General features: G+C 33.8%; 1 protein-coding gene across 1 annotated transcript; it reads right to left on the bottom strand.

Moving 5' to 3' along the window:
- Window positions 1–1,427: 1,427 nt before the first annotated feature.
- LOC148616212 (uncharacterized) lies at window positions 1,428–8,063 on the bottom strand. The gene is made up of 2 exons (XM_088583033.1): window positions 7,836–8,063; window positions 1,428–4,819 (listed from the first exon to the last, which is right to left on the bottom strand). Exon 2 carries the CDS (start codon window positions 4,810–4,812, stop codon window positions 2,998–3,000), a length of 1,815 nt encoding a protein of 604 aa, XP_088439159.1. The 5' UTR covers window positions 4,813–4,819; window positions 7,836–8,063; the 3' UTR covers window positions 1,428–2,997.
- Between the last annotated feature and the right edge of the window lie 11,958 nt (window positions 8,064–20,021).

Genomic DNA, 20,021 nt, shown 5'->3' with positions numbered 1-20,021 from the left:
CATCAGACTGCTGAAAAATGCGTAAGTTCCAACAGTCATCATTTCTACAATTTGTGTTCAAACATAAATTCATGATAATATGCAAATCCCAAGATAGTAATTTAACACCCCATTAAATTTCATAACAATCCTGCAAGTCGTTGAGAAGTAGGTGTGGAAGGACGGACAGACAGGGTGAAACCCACATACCCCCCCCCCTCAAAGAGGGTAAATTACTTCAACTCCGCCGCATTTTATGCGCCTGTCCCAAGTCAGGAATTTTTAGCTTCTGTATGTATTGTTTCGTTTTCACTTTCAGTTTACTTTTATGTTGCTGGAGTATATAAGGGTAACTATTTCGCTGTTCCTGTGTATAATGTTTTGGGACCAGCTGCCTTGTGGTGTGAGTGTTTACTCGTCGTTCATTGAAGACCAATTGGTGCTCTTGAGCTGACTTTTTTCATCCAAATGGGGTTGTTGTCTCTTTGACATATTTATCATGTCCATTCTCGTTATCATAGGCAGACGAACGGACAACGTGATTTCACAAAATATTCCAACGTCATGACAATCAGTGGAAGCAGTTTTGAATTAAAAAAGTCTGAAAACTAACTTAAAATCGCCGCATATTTGTACGAATAAATCAAAAGGGATTTTACATTGATGGAAATAAATAACCCCAAAATTTCATGAAAATTGCTAGCAGCAGTTTCAATTTAAGCTATTGTACATGTGCAAATATGGGACTTCCTATATGAACAAGGGTAAAAAATTGAAAATTTAAAACTTCCATCAGTAAAAATATACTATTTCTCAAGTATTGATGAAATAGGGGGAGAGCACTTTTCAGTCCAAAATGACAGCCCCCCCCCCCCACATTTAATGAAAAAACACATAAAATCGAAAATTTATATATAAAAAATGAACGGAGATTACATATATATCAAATATGAAAAAAAATCCCCCTCCCCCAAAAAAACATAACAAAACAAAACAAAAAACAAAGAAAAAAAAACTAAGTTTCAAGATAAACTAAAAAAAAAAACAAAACAGAAAATCACACCATTTTTTGTGTGGATCAAGTCCCATAACTCAAAACAAAAAACTGAAGAATTATAAAACTCGGAAATGTGTAATTCAAATATCCATGTAACTCAATAGGGACCTCCCATTAATAGAAAGAACCAGACAATTCACAAAAGTTTCATGAAAATTAGTGCAACGTATTTTCGTTGAACGAGGGGTGGACAAGAGAACAGGTAAAGTATACCTAAATATGTTGCACATAGAAAAGTGGGCATAATTATAAAACCTCATTTCACCTTCTTTTAAAGCTTAAAATGGTACATGTATGGTTCAAGAATTGTTTTGTACTATTGAAGAGTTCAATAATACGCCATATAGTTTTAAACTTTTGTGTTAATAGCAACACTGAGTTTTTCAAGGCCTTAATTTCAATATTCTTTATTTTTAATGCTTTCAAAATGTAAACACACATTAAATAATAATACATTATACAAATGTGTAATATAAAACATTTGCACCACTTAAGGCAAGTAAACTACATTGTGTATATTGTATTTGTGTATGAATCACAACACCTCATTGCACAATCAATATCAGGTGACAGTTCAAAATATGATCACAAACAAAGCACATATTAGGCAAAAAATATCTGTTTCCTGATACCCTTTCTATCCTAGTGCCTGCCCTAAACATTTTATGGCCATTTTAGCTCAAGCACATTTAAGTCTAGATTGTTTCCCCATTAACTCAATTATGGATTGTTTTTTTAATTTTTGACCAGGTCATGCAAAATAACCAACTCAGGGAATGTTCATGCTTCATGAACTGTGGACCGATTGATGTTAATGATGTCACAATACCAAGAATGGAAAATAACCTATCTTGCCCAGCTGAAAAATCAACAATCAAATTAAATTATTGTAAAATATAAAAAAGAATAAAAATAATTTCCCTACTTACATGTACCAATTTTTTTTTCTTGTTGGTAGCAGGAAACAAAACTTTTTTTTTGTTTTGGCCTTGGAAAACTTGTTTTAATTTATCAAAAACATCGAACAAATTATAAAAAAAATTTTCTTAAACAAATACAAGAACAAAACTTACAAAATATGTTCTACATGTATTTACAGGCACTGAGTCTTATCATTACTACTGACATCAACTTAGTTTTAAAAATCATTGTATTCATTAAATAATAATAATAATATTCTTCTTTCAATCAAGAACTTTGATGCAGATACCAAAGTACATGTTTTTACAGAAAAATACTACCTATATGATTAGCTCATTCCCCTTAACCAAACTGCATTAAAATTTGCCAACTTCCCTTTATTTCTCTGGGAAAAAAGAGACTTGACCTACATGTACAATACATCCTTCTCATACTGATCTTTAAACAGAAATATTAGTCACTCCATTTCATTGACAAAAAACAATACAATAGAGGAACTACATATACTGTGAGAAAGGTCCTGTGTTACATGTACTTTTTTCATTTTAAAACCACAAAGTTTGATTATCCTCCCTTGCAGTACACAACAATTCATGTTTTTATATTCATACTAATGTTTTGTAAAGTTTCATTAGAATCCATTGAACCATTAGACGGAGTTAGGACTATGAGATATAAGGACAGGCAGAATTCCTACACTCTGTTTGCAGAGGTATACAATAAACAGTTAATCATGTAGAACATTAATGCGGGATTGCACATGTATATTTGTATGTGTTTTTTTTTTCTCAAACTTGTAAATGGGTAAGACTCCTTTTAAATTAATTAACAGGTACCTGTAGTTCGTAATTACAAGTATGAATAAGAAAATTCTTAGCTTCAAAATGCTGAAATAAAGCACTGCTTACATGGTAAATTTCGTGACACAAAATGTACTGGCAAAATAAAGAATAGTTGCTATTCAATATCACATATAAAATCCACATGCATAAAATATACATGTTAATGCCTTGTTCACATTAAAACAAATTCTGAAAATTTTACACAACCACACTACTCAGATCATCTGATCCACTTGTTAAGTCAACTTCATCCTTGACCCCTGACAGTTCTGGTGGCATTAAATGGCAATTGCATCTGCCAATTAAAGGAGCAATTCTGTCATAGTGATTTCCATTCGTATGGCAGAGTGTTATGTAGCAGGAATCGTAGCTATCTACATCAGTTATTTCAAACCTCGGGGAAAATAACAACCACCGATATTGTTTGCCTAAAGGATCTGGTGAAAGAATGTAAATATCTCGCTGAAGAAGTGTAGCAGCACCGTATATTTCTGCCTGTGTACCCCATGTACCGTCCTTTCTCATTGAAATAATATGAAGGTGTATTGACTTTCCATCAATAAATTGTTCGAAATCTTTAGGGAACTTCTCCATTAAGTCAACAACAGCTTGTCGAATTTCTTCATGACAAGATTCTGTGTTGTAGATAATTTTACTCAGAGCTCTGAACAAGCAGTTTCCATCCCCACGGATATAGTCAACTTGTCTTTCTTCAGGTTCTATCATGTCTCTAATGATATTGTATGCAGGATAACTAGGAGTTTTCACAATTCCATTGTCAGTATAGTCTGAGTCACTGCTCTTTCTTGAATCAACAGTTTTTTTTCTACTTGTGCCACCTTTGTCAAATTCAAAATCATCAATACTTATTACACCATTTTCTTCATCTGAAAACTGGTAGCCATTATTACTGAAAGCAGATTCCTTGTCATTTTCAATTAAATCATATTTGTCTTCAAATTTAGTATATGATTGTTTATCATGGCATGATTTCAATCTCCTACCACTGCTACCTTGAGGACAATGGAATGAATCCTCAGACTGGTGGTGAATTCTAGAAGAAAGAGGTGCAGTTTTCAGTTTTTCAGACATTTTACTTGAACAATAACTGTCATCTGATAAATATACTACATCTCTTTCTCTATCCATATCACTCCTTTCTCTGTAATTAGATGGAGGCCTGGTGCTTTGTTTGGATCTCCTATTATTTGAATGTGACAAAAGTGATGTCTCAACACTTGGGTTAGACAAATGTCTTAAAGTGTATGGTAGAGGCCTACCACAAGTCAATGAAGATGATGAAATAGCATTACTGTCTTTTTCTGGACTAGATGATTTTCTCAAAGAATAAGGTTCTGATCTGCTCAAAGCCTTACTTTTTTGTTTTTTAGTGTTATTGTTCATATTTCTGAGTGTAAATGGATAAATATCACAGTCTGAATCCTCATTTGACAAGCTCTCCTCTTCTTCAGTATCATCTGATAAATCTATTACCTCACAGCTGTTTTGTCTCCATGCCCCATTGGGTCGTTGTGGTGAAAAACTATTTTCCCTGCCATAAACAGGTCTTCTGGTTTTACTCATGTCATATGGAGTTTTTGGCTTTTGCACAGTTTTGACATGTTCTATAGGGATAGGTATATACCTTTCTCTTCTCTGAATTGAATTTGGTGAAATGTATCTCCCTCTTGAAAAGTCGTTTTCATACATTTCTCGCCCTCTAGCTAAGCCATCAATGTTTTCATGGCTGCTAGGTTTTCGACCCACTTCATTCTGATTAATATATTCATTGTATATGCCCAAATCAGAGAATCGATCATGCTGTTCAAATGATCGAGTGGAGGTTTGGTCATGTGATTGGACTCTTTGTGCTGAAGGCTGTACTGTTTCCCATACACCATGCAAACTAGCTGGTAGTGTAGCATATTGTGTAGGCCTTTCATATGTTTCTGATGACCATGTCTCCCTTGGTAATAGTCTGTAATTTCTAGGAAGCGTGTCATAATGCATCATACTTGCTCTGAAATATAGAGAAGTAGTCTGGTAACTAATTTTTGAGGAAGTACGTAAGTATGCCAGTCTTGTCAATACTTTTACATGTTAAAGTAATTTTCTAAGTTTCAATATTTATTCCCTGAACAAAGGACATCTCAAGCTTGCATACCATTGCCAAGCTTGAAAAATATCGCTTTCAAAATCATTATGCTAATCTGGAATCACGCTGGGCTTCACCAATGTCGCAATTTGTGATTCTTTATTTGACCTGGTGACAAAAATAACCACCTGGCGATTTTCTTGGTGGCTAGGTTTTGTATATTAATATGACAGGAAATTTGTCAGCAACGGATATTCTCGCCAATTAAACCATTGTGTGACAATCAGATGTAAATACATTATTGAGGCAATCAAAAATCATCAATTGATTTGAAGACTACAATTTAGGGTAATACTATATGGTTAGGTCAATTTTGAAAATTTGGTCTCATTTTGTTGAAATAAAGCTATTTTGAGGCACTTCGCACATAAATTTCAAGTGTTTTATCATATAAATGCATATTTTGTCTCATCCTTGGTGTGTGGAGGTTCAAGTAATTTAGTGATTATAGTTATAAAATCCAATAGCCATGGCAACATACTGAAAAAAACTGAGTTTCAGTACAAATCAGTGGTGCCTTTCCAAAACCAACAGCCAAATACTATGTTTTATAAAATATCAGGCACTTAGACACTAGCACAGAATGAAAGCATGCATGGAAGAGGTGGAGAAAGACTAGAAATAACAATACCCTTTTCGATTCATTTTCTCAAAATTTTAGTTCCAAAAGTTTGCGCGAAATAAGGTATTTTAAAAATCAGCCAGCTGATGCTGAGGAGAGAACCTAATACAGCAGGGGACTGAAATGTTCCGGATACCATTCTTCATTTAAATTACACCTGTTTACCATTACATATATTACATCTGTCTATGTATAAATGCAACATTTAAACAATATATCCACCCAACTTCAACTTTTAAGTTTTACAAAATTTGACTGGGTCAGTTTGGTGTGCAAAACAGCACCTAAATGTAACTGTATAGTGCACCCTAGATCGTAATTTTATTTGCAGCAATGAGAGAATATTTTTAAGCTGAATAAATGCTTGAAACTTAAATGTACACATACTGTACATGTATATCAGGGATCTCCATGGATCAAAATGAACACATGGCTCACTCTCCGGTTGGACAAATTTTCATCGTGGTGCATGTCATTTCACACAGAAAATAAATTGCCAAAGAAAGTATGATAAGGTTGAACGAGACATATTTAATAGCACAAGCTTCAACATAGAAATTTATAATCAACAATTATGGTAAATGTAAATCTTTCTATCTGTATTGTCTAAGGCAGTTATACTAAAGTGAAGTTTTCCATTCCCTATAAGCTTGACCATAGTCCAAAGCTCTCGAGAATTGAAAATGACTAGTAGGTGTGGACATTTTGTTGGTGCCATTAAAAATTTTTTTTTTATAATTTAACCACAAGAACTTAGACAGTCCAATGTCGTTTTGTCCAAATCTATATCATTAAACAATGTTTTTGAGCTTTTGGGAGTCGATCCATCACCCTTTCAAAAAAATAAAGCAAATTGGTTGCTTTTCCTTGTCAGATATATGCTGAGATCGTCAAGAAATTGTTGTAAAAATTCAAGATTGTCTTCCCCTTCTCCGATCTTTCTCAAATTTAATTCAACTCTTGATACTTTCTAAATTTTATTAAATGAAAAGTTTTCAAATTTTATTCATTAAAAAACAGTAGAAGTCATTCAGCTTATTTCAATCTTATTGATTTTGCCGATGGTGATGATTGCCAATTTGACTGATTCAGCATTTTCAAAATTGTAAAAGATTTGTTTACACACGCGTTTCACTCCCTGACACATTAAACCCCTGGAAATTGCCAAACAAAACATGTATTACTGTTATAATGAACACACGTGCCAATCATATTGATTTATGACAGGTATAGGTGATAAATAAGTATGTGTAATTGCGAAATTCATTGCCGATTTGTAATGCGTGACGCAAATTTGAATACATGGCACACGTCAAATGGACACATAGTGCTCATTTTAAATCATAGAGCAAGGAAAGTAATACATGGCGCAGGCAGCGCCATGCAAAAAGAGGTAATTGAGAACCCTGGTATACAAAAATGTATACTGATTTTAAAAGAGATATTGGTATAAAAGGAATAACATATGGGCTTTATTTTGTGTAGCATTAAAAAACAGTAAGGTAGTTCCCCTGATGAACTGGTGATGCCATAATGAATATTGATCCTGAAGAAACAATACATATACATGTAACTTAAAATTGAAGCATACACATCATGTGACTAACAGTACATTGTACATAAATGTATACATGTAGCTTTTCTAATTTACATTACTATGTAGGAAAGGTAGTCACTTATGCTATAGCCAGTTGCATCACACACTACATGTTTGGCGATGAACATTCATTGTTCCAATTTATGGACTTTAATGTATGCACTCATTTTTTAAGGAAACTTTTTGAATAATTTTAACATTGTTAACAATTGATTACTGAATCTGGAGCTGTTTGCAATGTTAAAATGAAGCTTCAAGGAAGGTGAAACTCACAGTGCTCAGGCTTATATTGTCATTGCCAAATCCGTATTACATGTTAATCTTGTAATAAGGACTGCATTGACTATTGCACATGTACATGGGATGGAATGACAGGGATAGATCAACCTTAATCCCTTTTGGTATTCAGTGTCTCGGGCTGTTTTCTGATTTGACAGCTCACTGAGTGGGTAACCAAATCAGAAAACAGTCCCAGATACAGAATCCCAATAGGGATTAAGATTAACCTGACAGTGACACAACATAGAAGCTGCATAAAAGCATAAACGGCTATGAAAAGAAGATTCATCACATTTGCCACTACAACAAATAAGCCAAGTACAGATAAGGTCAATCAAAGATTCCCTAAACAAACTCAGTAAGGAAAAAAATTTGAAACTTACCAGCTAAATAGTGACCATAAAGTTGAATTGCTGAGATTTTCAACCAGTTAATTAGACATTTTCTTCAACTGTCACTTCAAGAAAAAGAAACAATCTAATGTTGTGACTAATATATGCATGAATTTTTCACTCCAACCCTTTACAGTACTTTTATCTTCGTGATTCATTAAGAAACTTCGTGAAAAGTTGAACAATCGCCAAGCGTAAACATGTAAACATCACGTGGATACTGACTTCGTAAGTCAACAAAACGCTTACAAGTAAGGTAATGTCGGGTGAGAATGTTGGTGCGTTTAAATGAGCTAGAAAAAGAAAATCTCGCCACCTTTCAAAGTCGTCCCCCCTACTCCAAAAACCTAAAAAGGGGAGGCATGCACCAAGGAGTTAAAAAATTATTTTGATTTGTTATGATCATAAAATCACGATAAAAACCGAACAAACAAAACAAAACGCTAGCCCCAAAGAGCTATTAAACGAATATTAATAAAGATGTACATAACAATAAAACAGATGGTTAAAAGTTAAATATAATTATATTAATGACAAATTCATTCACATAGAATGGTTATGGCCTATTACAATTGACGAATATTACAGTAAATATATGACAGACAAATGTTATCTTGAAACAGTACACATATCTAATATTTCTGTTAGTTTACATCCCGGGTTTACATGGATTTAAGTAGCTACTACGGGGCGCCGAAGGGGACTCTTGTGGTTTTGTACTCAAAATTCAATTTTGTACAGAAAAAAGTGAATTTTGTTCAACAAAAATGAATGCTGATTAAAAAAATTTATAACATACTACAAATTTTCAATTTTGTGTCACAAAATTGACTTTTGTGACATAAAATATACTTTTGTCTCACAAAATTGATTTTGATTACAAAAAGAGCAAGTCCCATTCGGCTCCCGTAGCTTTTGGAGACGTATATTTCTAGTTTTAAAGCAGTTCAATATAAATTTGGAGGGCATTCTCAAAATGGTTGTTGATTTGGTGATTAAAAGAACATATATTTTTGATAAAGAAAAAAATCATGAAAGCCAGGGCTCTCTTTTTATTATATTCATTAAATATTGTCTTTCTTGTTCGTAATGATTACAATGAAACAAGAAATGTTCTCCATTTTCAATTTGCCCCTGAGATGCATACTGTACATAAGTTCTTTTCAATCATTAGAAAAAGAGAACTTGTCCTCATTTTGGGAATTTAGCAGCACGTTCTGTAATGTTCGTTACATTATCTACATATTATGGTCTTTGTCCCATCTTGTATGCGTTTTTAAATAAAAAAAAGTATAGTTAAGAAGATTGCCATTCTTAGGCGTTTTGATTTTGTAAATTTTGATCTATTATTCTTTGTTTGATATTTTTTACTTCATTTTTGGAAGTAATATTTTTATCCAAAATGTATGAATAACCATGAATGCTTAGTATTTTTTTTATCCAAGAACTATAGGTTTTACACATGTAATTGCATTGTAAGTTTGATATAGTAACGTATCCTCAGAGGAATATATATGATCTAGAAGGATGAATCAGAGTTTTAAAATGGATTGATTGATTGTTGATTATTGGGGTTTAACGCCCGAGGCTGCAGGCCTATTCTTTTGACACCCGGACCTGCACGGGCGTTTTAAAATGAAAGCCGAGCAAGTTTTGCACGGCACGCATCATTACTATCAAAATTTCTGCAATGAATTTCAAATGTAGGTTTTCAAATGGTCACTGCCTTTTAAGTGACAAAAACTCCCCAAACTTCACCACAATGTGAAAAAAAAATGGTGACACTAAGCAATCAAAAAGTTTTCCCAGTAATTTATATGTTAGTTTTGTTTATTTTAAAGAAGGTTTTTTTTTCGAACGAAAGTGTTTATAGTTGAATGGAATGTACTATTCTTAAGCTGTAATATTTGTTTTCAGGGTCGGATCCAGATACTTTGAAAAGAAGGAGTTCCGGCTGGAGTATCTCAGAAAAAGGGGGTGCTATGACATTATTTACCATTTGTGTCTATTTTGCACATGAAGATGACAAATTTTCCAATAAAAAGGAGGATGCCGACCCCCTGCACCCTCCCTTGGACCCGCCACTGGTTTTACTTTTTAAATTTTGTTATTAACATATCTAAATGTATCTAAGAATGTCCTTCCATTTGAGTTGAAAACTATAACTTTAGCTTTATAAAAACTTATTTGAGTTTCCAGTTTCAACAATAAGAAAATCTTCATTACCTGCATGATGTACAAATTATTATGCTTTCAACATACATGAGGATATTAAAAGACACATCACCAATGACAACTGGATTTGTGGAAGACTTATTGGATAAATTGTTGTTATATAAGTTAAATAAAATAGGGCTTTAGACACCGCCCTGCTTAACACCGCGTTCCGATTAAAACGGTAAACTGGTTCCATTGAAAAAAGTTGTATCATAATATATAGATATTATAATATATCATAATTTATAAGTTGCCTGGATATTTTTGTTTTAATAGTTTATAAAACAAACCATCTCGCCAAATAGTATCTAATGGTTTCTTAAGTGCAAAGAAAGAGTTAAAACTAGGTCATGATAGGATGGTAACCTTTTATTATGTTTACATAGGCTCATCACTGGCAAACATTTTCACATTACAACACTTTTCTCTTAATTTCTCCATTCTACCAACAAAATGGTTCTCACTGGATGGTCTACACTACTCTTCTAAAGCTCCACTACCTCCACATAAAACTGCACAGTGGTTCGTATATACGTACAAAGAATTAAAAATAGGTTGTGGTTTACATGATGTCTTTTCTTTCCGTTATTTTTTGTTCTGTTTTCGATTCTTTCCATTTTGTAATTTGGAATAGCGAGATACTCAATCCAGAGGCACTAAGTGTTAATCTAAATATACCCTTTATAGAAAAGGGGGTTTCGTCAAATGGTTATCCCTTGAGACAAGACATGCCTCCCTAACGTGCTCGTGGTCCCCTCCTATTTATCGACAACCCATATGGTAGAACCTGGTACGCACGGGACCAATCGTCGTAAGGTATACGATTTTTTGTCGCATACAACAAATGGTTTACTGCATGTCAAGAATTCGCTCCGACCAGAAGTGAAAGGAACCCACTGAGCAAATTGGACCCCTCAAGAAGAAAATGGTCTGTGTCTGTGTCTAATGCGGAAACCGGACCATGATGCACGCTCATGCTGAATATTACAAATCGAAAGTGAAAGTTACCCCCCACCCTGAATAACTAATGCGGAGGTAAAAAAATGATTATATATTTTTTTGAAACTTTGGTAATATAGTAACTCGCCGTGGCGAGATCATATTTTTTTCTGCAAGACCCAAGTATGCTTCCGCAGATTGTTGTACTGCAGTTGAAAAAATCACATGTTATAAGGATTTCTTGGCAAGAATGGTTTTGACAGAAGAAAACAATGTTATTTTAGTTCACCCGGACCAAAGGTCCAAGTGAGCTATTGTCATCACGAGTTATTTTTCTGTCCAAAAAGGCTGTCATGTCTGTTAATAGACCATGGGGGGAGATAAAGCCACGTCTTTCAAGATATACATGTATCTTAAAACTATGAGAAGTTTAGAAAATTAAAGGTGACTTGCCTTATTCGATTTGAAGAGCTAAAAAAGATACAAAAGTCTTCATTGTGTAAAAAGAACGGATGTGGTGAAACACAACAAAGGCTAACTACAACAGTAGTAATACTTTCAGAGTTGTAGGACGACTCCCCTTTAGAGTTATCGCTCTTGAAAGGCAAACATTACACGTTTCTTGGTTTGTATCCAATATAAACTTTCATAATATGAAATGATCTTTATTTTGGGAAGTTGAAGGACAACTCGTTGCCTTCGAAAAGCGATAAATGACGTTTTTTTTGTACATCTTGAAAACCATATTGGATTGATACTCTCGGTTGATATACAATCCATCCTTATGATAAGGCCTATAAAAGTTATAGGACGACTCGGTGTTAGAGTTAAAGCTCTCAAAAAATTAAATTTTCCTTATAACTTTGAACAAAAAATCTCCTTTAAAGAGTAATCAAGGGAACCAAGGTTATAGCTGTAATCAAAAGAATGTAATCCAGGGACAAAGACCAGGCATGGAAGACAGGCCTACACAACAAAGAATATAAAGTAACTAAAATCAAACATACAAAGTAACAAAAGCAAATGAGCAACTCGGACTCCACTAAAAACTGGGAGCATGGACCAGGTGCACTGGTAGGGTAAGCGTCCCTTGCTTTTCTAGAAACACCCGCGAAGTTGACAATTATAAAATGAAAAGTCATCACGTTTGTCGTAAAGTTTGGTCAACAGTTTTCTAAGTGTAGGTCAAGATATGAGGCTGACTTCACAGTGTCTGTAGTATCCTTTATCTCAAGTTCTTCTGGGTAGATGCGATGTATCAAATCCCCAAAATTAGGATTGTTTAAAGATAATACGTCATTTATATAGAGGAAACTGAAATTGGAGGATCTAGCCAAACGATATTCTTTCTTTCTGATCAGATCAGCTATAAAGTCAGCCTCATAAGAGTGAAGGAATAGGTCAGCAAGTAAAGGAGCACAATTTGTTCCCATTGGAATGCCGACCGTTTGTTGAAAAACACGTCCACCACACTGGACAAATATGTTGTCGATTAAAAATTCCAGCATTTTGTAAACATCTTCGGAAGATAAATGGGAATTATTTCTTACAAAGTATGAGGAATCTCTACCAAGAACTATATATTTGTATCTGTGTGTACCATCCCTTTTGGAAAAACAACGACACAGACTTTTTGTATCGCGCTAGACGTCTAACAAGTAGGCTTCCGGAACAGGGTTATGTTGCTACAAGATTGAGGTCATCACTACAGAAGTTTTATGGTCGTCATCATGAACTCGTGGATCATTACGGTGAATCCATCTGCGCCATGGAAACTGATTTGTTCAACGTGTCATAGTTTGCCTTTCCTCTTTCGTCTACTCCGGACTTGACTTTTTATGCGCAACTCGGAGGGTTTTTCTAGGAAAGCAGAGGACTCTTACCCTACCGGTGCACCTGGTCCATGCTCCCAGTTTTTAGTGGTTTTGTTACTTTGTATGTATTATTTACTTTATGTTCTTTGTTGTGTATGTCTTCTTTTCCATGTCTGGTCTTTGTCCCTGGATTAACATTCTTTTGATTATCGCTAGAACCTTGGTTCCCTTGATTACTCTTTCAAGCACAATTATCCATCACAACGACACATCGATGAAAGACGCATATCGTAAAAGTTCGTTTCTCATTATACAAATATCGTTAGTTTTCGCTCTCGTTTCGTTTCATTTCTCATTACCCACATCTCCAAAAATGTTCGTTCCGTTTTGTTCACGTTTCGATTCCGTTTCTCTCCGATGTGGTTGATACGTCTTAACACGTGGATGTTTTTTAAGGTATTTTCCGATGCTAATTATATTCTCTCACTGATATCACCAGTACACATCAGGCCAAATTAGTTATTTATTGTTCAAAGTTCTTGTTTCCACCAGCCAGATAGGACTAGTGTACACGTTACTAATATAGGTGGCCATAGATGCACGTGCTCAGTTGTCCATTTTATGTTTATTATAAACGCATATGACAAGACAGTCAGTCATAGATATCTTGTCTTTCAGTAAGTCCTACTTCGTTTTGAGGCCTTGACTTTACAATGACAACAAACTGTATTCACACAACACCACGCAACTACCCACGCGCTCTCGCGGATGCACCACATTATACACATTTCGAACACGCCTGTCATTTGAAGTGATAATTAATATTGCAATGGAAAATGATTGATGTTTAATTTAAGAGTATAACATGCAATACTACAGAACGTGTGAAAAATTATTCCTAAATAGTTAGAAGTTATTTGTTTCAGCAAAACTAGATTTAAATCGAACTTTTTTTTATGTGCTTGATTACTTGCATGTTATTTATAATTGGTATGTCTTGTTGATTTCAGTTAATATGTATGTCTTGCGTTTTATTTATTTCGATTTTAAAATCTGTACAGAGCTTATGTTTATTGTTTGATATATATCGACTTTAAATAAAGTTTACTTGACTTGACTTGACTTTTCAATGGACACTTAACAAACAATGCATTCCTATAACGGATAAATATACTTACCTGGGCATTGGGGTGTGTGATAACTTAAGTAGCCTACATTTTTTTATTTTTGATATTTTGTTTGAATTGCCATAGTAAACAGAAATTAACATTCAGTTTTTCATATAACCCGTGTTCATAAGAGACACAAATTAAATAGAATGCACTGTAAATTTCAAAATAAAGGGAGATAACTCTGTAAATGACACTCAAGTACAATAGAATCTATTAGATTTTCAATGTTGATTATCTCCTAAGAGCAGACAGATTTGAATGAATAATGACATATTTCATAGTATAGACCTATAAAATAACTTAATTACAAAAATAAAAATATGTGGCCTTTTTGGGGGTGTGTCACATTTTTCAGATTTTGCATGATTCTTACAAAGAAAGCCACTTAAAATCTACAGGTAGAATCAATTCCGCCTGCAGGAAAGGTCTCAATTCGTACTTTGCAATAACAAACATTCGTACAGAAAACATCAACCCAATAGCAATACTTAAACTTTATAAATCTGTCGTCGAGCCTACATGCTTATATGGCTGTGAATTTTGGTCTGGTTTGAGAAATCAAGACAGTATTCAGCTTAATCGTCTCCAACACTTCTTTGCAAAGGACACTCAGAAGTTCAAGCCTCGAACAAGGACGGATATGTATGGAAGTATGTCAGGACGAAACCCATTAATATGCAATGTGGAAAAAACGAAAACTACTTTTTTGGGAAACTTTGTAGAATGGAACCACAGAGCATATCGAAACAAATTTTTCTTATTAGACTTTTTACCTGTTTACCAAATATCAACTCCCGAAATGGTTTCGTTCCGGACGCTTTACAGATTATTCAAAAATGCAATCTTTGTTAATTCCTAGATACATATCAGAACTTTGGTAATTTTCCATGTAAATCTCAATGGAGAAACATAGTGACTGCCACTATGAACTCTGTCCAATATGATTTATGGCATGACCATGTGGTTTCTGATTGTGAATTCACAAGTTTCCATCAAGTGCATACGAACATATCTGTTGCTGACATATGGCGTTGGTCGTCGTCTTCCTTTGACCTAAGAACGGCATTTTTTTATTGCGAAATTAATCGTCGCAGTACCTGATACTGAAGTTAAAGACTGTAACCTATGTCACCGTTCATTTTTGGACGTAATGATGCATTCATCGTGCCAGTGTAGTATTACTGCAGATCACCGTAATATTTTCTTTGATCTAATAATCGAAAACTTTCCCCTAGATCTATATACGTTGAGTTATTTTAACCCAGGTGTCTTATACTGTGTTATGCTGGGAAAACAACCATCTACTGAACTTGTTAAATCTGAACTGAACGATTTCCGCACATTGTGTTTCACGCATGTGGTTCGATCTGCTGCAGACTATAACCGTATGTTAAACTTTATATTAATTCGATCTTGAGCTCGACTGCTACAAGCGTATTTGTCAGCAATATATGGTGCTGAAAGATATCCGATGCAAAATATTACTGATACTAATTATTTTTTGTTTTTACACTTATGTCCCTCATTTTGATATTTTGATATAGTGTATGTTATAACTGCTCATCTTTTGTGTTCATGTACATATTGCTCGATTTTCTTGTATATACTTACACATGTTGTAATCTCTATTAGAGGAAATAAAGACATGAATGAATGAATGAATGAATGAATGAAACTTTTGCAAGCATGCAACATTATTTTTATAGACATAATTTTATAGATATGTGGTATTTCTATGTATTTCTATGTTTGATTTTTTTTCTTTTGTCTTGTTATTGTGAAAAGTGCATGCATGAGCATTTAACCCTTGTTCTTAGGAATAATATAGAATGTACTGTAGAATTTAAATTAAAGGAGATAACTCTGTAAATGACACTAAAATACAATAGAAACTGCTGAGTTTTCAATGTGGATTACCTCCTAAGAGCAGACAGATTGGAATGAATAATTATATATTTCATCATATGGACCTGCAGAAAGCAACTTAATAACGAAAATAAACATGTGTACCTTTTTGGGGGTGTATCACATATTACAGAATTTGCATTATTTTTACAAAGACTACTATCTAATCCTTTAGCCAGATCAATTAATTGGCTATTTTTAAAAATCTCACTACCAAATACAACGCAGGTAGGCCGTCCTGCCACACTCCGCCCCACTTCAAGGGTTCATAACGAAGAGAAAAATATGTTGATATTAAACGGAGCTTGGTGTACGAAAATGACCTCAATAGGCTTTCGCAAAAAAACGTTTTTTTTTATAAATGAGCAGTAGACTTCCTTTCTTTATTTTCTTTCTTGCGCAAAACATGCAATAATTGTTTTGTGTTTTTAAATGAAATATGAGTTAAAACATAACTGACAGTTTTGTATTTAATGTGCTGATTTTTTTCTGAATAAAAGAAGAGAGAGGGAATAAGCCCGTATATGTAGGTAGTGGGTGAAAAGATACTAAGTTATGTAAAACATTGATACAAAAAGTAAAACAAAATAACAACAACAGGCATGTACAGAGGTGCTAACCTTAAAGGTCATGGGTCTTTCTTCCAAAGTGTTATTGTTGACTTTGATAGTCACAGTCGAATTAATAGTACTTGTTGGTTTTCAAAGGGATTAGACTTTCTGTGTACGGACCTGAACAACAACAACAACAACAACAAAGAAAAAAAATTAAATTAACATAAGGTTTATTATGATTAATTGTACTGTTTTTTTGTACCCTTTCTTATGTCTACACTGCCCCGGGACACTCAGCAGGGACACCTCCTGCATGTGTTATGATTCTATCAATTATAGGGATGATGGGATAGCCTTGTCCTATAATTTAATACGTTAATATTTGTACTTGTTTTTCATTGTATGTACTTGTCAGTTGCTTTAAATTTACTAAAATCAGTCTTTTTAATTAATTGAAATTCCTTGTTAGCTATTGTCGCCACTTTGCTTCTGTCGCTTGTCTTTAATTAACAGGTTTTTAAATATATTTTCATCTGAAACCACTCGGTGAATAATTACCAAATTTGGACACCAGCATTTTATTTGGATATCTACTTTGAAAATTGTCAATTTATACATGTACATCAAGCGTAAAACATGATCACCATTGCTATTTTTAGACCACAAGGGTCAGGTCAACAATTTCTACATGTATTTCAAAAACTATAAGAACTGGAAAATAAATACGAGCCTTCGGCTTTTTCAGCTTGAACAAGCTAGATAATGCTGGTGGTCAAGAGATCTACAAAAGTCTCCGTTTGGTCGAAGTTCTATAATGACTCTTTATCGGAGAGGCAAAGATGATTATAGCTTAAAACTTTAAAACTGTAACTTTGACTTGTTGAAACAATCCTTTAAGCCTACAAAATGAAGGACAATTCCTTGTAAGAGTTATTACCATTGAGGTGCAAAAACACACACATATATATTGCAGTACGTATCTGATAGAAAGATACTTTTAATTAATGAAATAATTTTATGATTCGTTATTTTTCGCAGTTGCAGAACGACATCTTGTTAGAATTGTTGCCCTTGAAAGGCGTAAAAGAGTTTTTTTCCTGTTTTTAATCAATAGCTTAAATACCATAATAAGATACTTTCAGGTTATGATAAGACCTACAAAAGTCTCCATAGGTGAAAGTTGTAGGACGAGTCCTAATTAGAGATGTGGTTCTATGTAGGTGAAATTTTTGTTCCTTCAGATTTTAATCATCATCATATGAACCATAATAGAAAGAAACTTCATATTGATGAATTGTTTCTTTGAACACCCTCAGAGGCAAAATTTAACGTATGTTCTTTTACACTATTGCAGATACAATTGTATATACACAACTAAATCATAACTAAGGCGTCCACTTTCTTTTTCACTTCTTTTTATTCATGATGGTATTTTCACTATCAAAATCATATATGCCGCCCCCTTCACGATTAAGTAGCACTTTGAGGGATTATGTTATGATTCTTTTAATGTGTAAAACATACACCCTGTAATGACAGACGTATGTACAAATATGGTGTTGAATAAACAAAACGTATTTTGTTCTACTTACGTGTAAAAGTAATGCGATATGTGTCCGAAAAAGTAGAGAGATATATGTATGTTGTTTTACATGTATTTTTTGTTTTTTAATGTTTTAAACAGAAGTGAAGTGAATCGTTATCCAACATAGCGTGTGTTCGTAATGTTCTAGAGAAAATATAGCCAACCCTGCGTGGGCTGGTTTTTTTTAGCAATGAAAAATACGTTTTTTGAATTGGAGTTGTCTTCATTTAGTTATGGAAAAGGTCTTTGTACCCAACTTAGACAACGATTCAGTTCTATTGGAGATTTCAAATTTAAATCGGAACTTCAGTACTCGCGGTTAATTTTTCAAAACATTATAAGCAGTTGTTTTTCTAATATCCTTTGAATTCCTTTCTCAAACTGGCCACATACTGCAACAATTCTGTTAATAGAAGAAGAATGATTTACTCCCAATTTAGGGCCCATGTGATGCATACATACAAATATACAAACACGAATGAAACATGTAAATACAAAAATGTACTAGTATGTTACATATAGTTACAAGAAACGACATCATATTATGGAAATCCATAAAGAATCATATAATTACTATTTTTTCAGATCTTGTAAATGATATACCTTTTTGAAAAGGATAATGAGTTCAGATATTTCTATGGTGTAAGTACACTTCATTACCTGTAGTGGAACACATATGCAGAATGGTTTTCGCATCTGAAAGTTTTTTTTTAGGGTTTCATAAATTTATGGTGCAAAAATCTCAGCAACCTTTATGTCATAATAATAATTTGAAATTTGGTATATGCAGCTTATTTTCCGTGGCGATGGACCATAGGTGTGTGTGTAAGCATTTGAACTTGGCCATACATTCAGCTCGTTTGTCGGCAATAGTAGTTGCTGTTTTAGTATGACTGTCCCGTTAACTTCCGTGACAAATATCTCGGCAACGCTTCGTATGAACGATTTAAAATTTGGTATGCAGCTCCGTTTGCATGGGTGGGTTGTAGTATGTGTATGCTTCTCTCACTATAAGATTCCAATTATTTTTTTAAAACAATCATTTTCATAAATTTATAACATTTTGTTATACACATGTATCAAATGATAAATAAGCATATATATCAACTTGCACTTGAGCTACTAGGACCTTGCCCGTCATTGGTTTCCGTTGAAAGTTTTATTTTTCTGAAATGTGTTCCTTTTTGTTGGGATACGGGTAGAAAATACCTAAATAAATAATGAGTCTTAGCTTCAAATTTTGTTTTAAAAAATCGTTATGCTTATTGCAAAACCCTTTTTAAAGTAAAATATTGGGCACACATTTTATTGGTGTATGGTGTATTGTATTACTGACCGAAAGTTAACCTTTTACCAAAACTGAAGGACGCTCTTTATTGCTAACTTGCAAACACTTAAATTATTAAAGACAATGTATTTAAGTACAAAAAATCACTTTCCCATAATTCCACAAAGGAATGTTGTTTGTATGTCTGCATGTGTGTCTTTATGGGTGGGAGGAGGTGTCAGTGTTTCGCTATGCGGCCCGAGGACGACCATCCCGCCACTATACCAGCGATGTACCAAAACCAAATTCAAATGCTAATTTACAATATATGCAAAACAAAACTGTCCCTTTTAAACTGAATCACTGACCAAAAACAGAGACACAATACACATGTACTGTATGCTTTAATATTGAAAGTTATTTTTTTTCTCTGGTAACACATTGACCAAGTTCCACTATTCAATTTCGGCTATTAGTACAAAAAAACAAACTAACAAAACAAAATAAATAATAAAGAAAGCCTTTTTAAAAGTTTACACATAAAAGAAAACCCTCATTATCAAAGTTTTAAAGGGAGGAGTTCATTATTTGGATAAAGGTTCGGGTAGAAACCTCGTTGTAGTACAAATCGACTCTTTTAATTAAGTTCAGCATTATATAAAATGTACGCATTTTCTGCATTGAACCCTTTTACTTGTAGTGATCGTTGTGAGCCATGTAAACA

This window comes from Perna viridis, chromosome 5 (genome assembly GCF_037379345.1).
Source record: "Perna viridis isolate PV_CMFRI_1.1 ecotype Kerala chromosome 5, ASM3737934v1, whole genome shotgun sequence".
NCBI classification, from domain to species: domain Eukaryota; kingdom Metazoa; phylum Mollusca; class Bivalvia; order Mytilida; family Mytilidae; genus Perna; species Perna viridis.
This window is presented reverse-complemented; position numbering and strand designations above follow the sequence as displayed.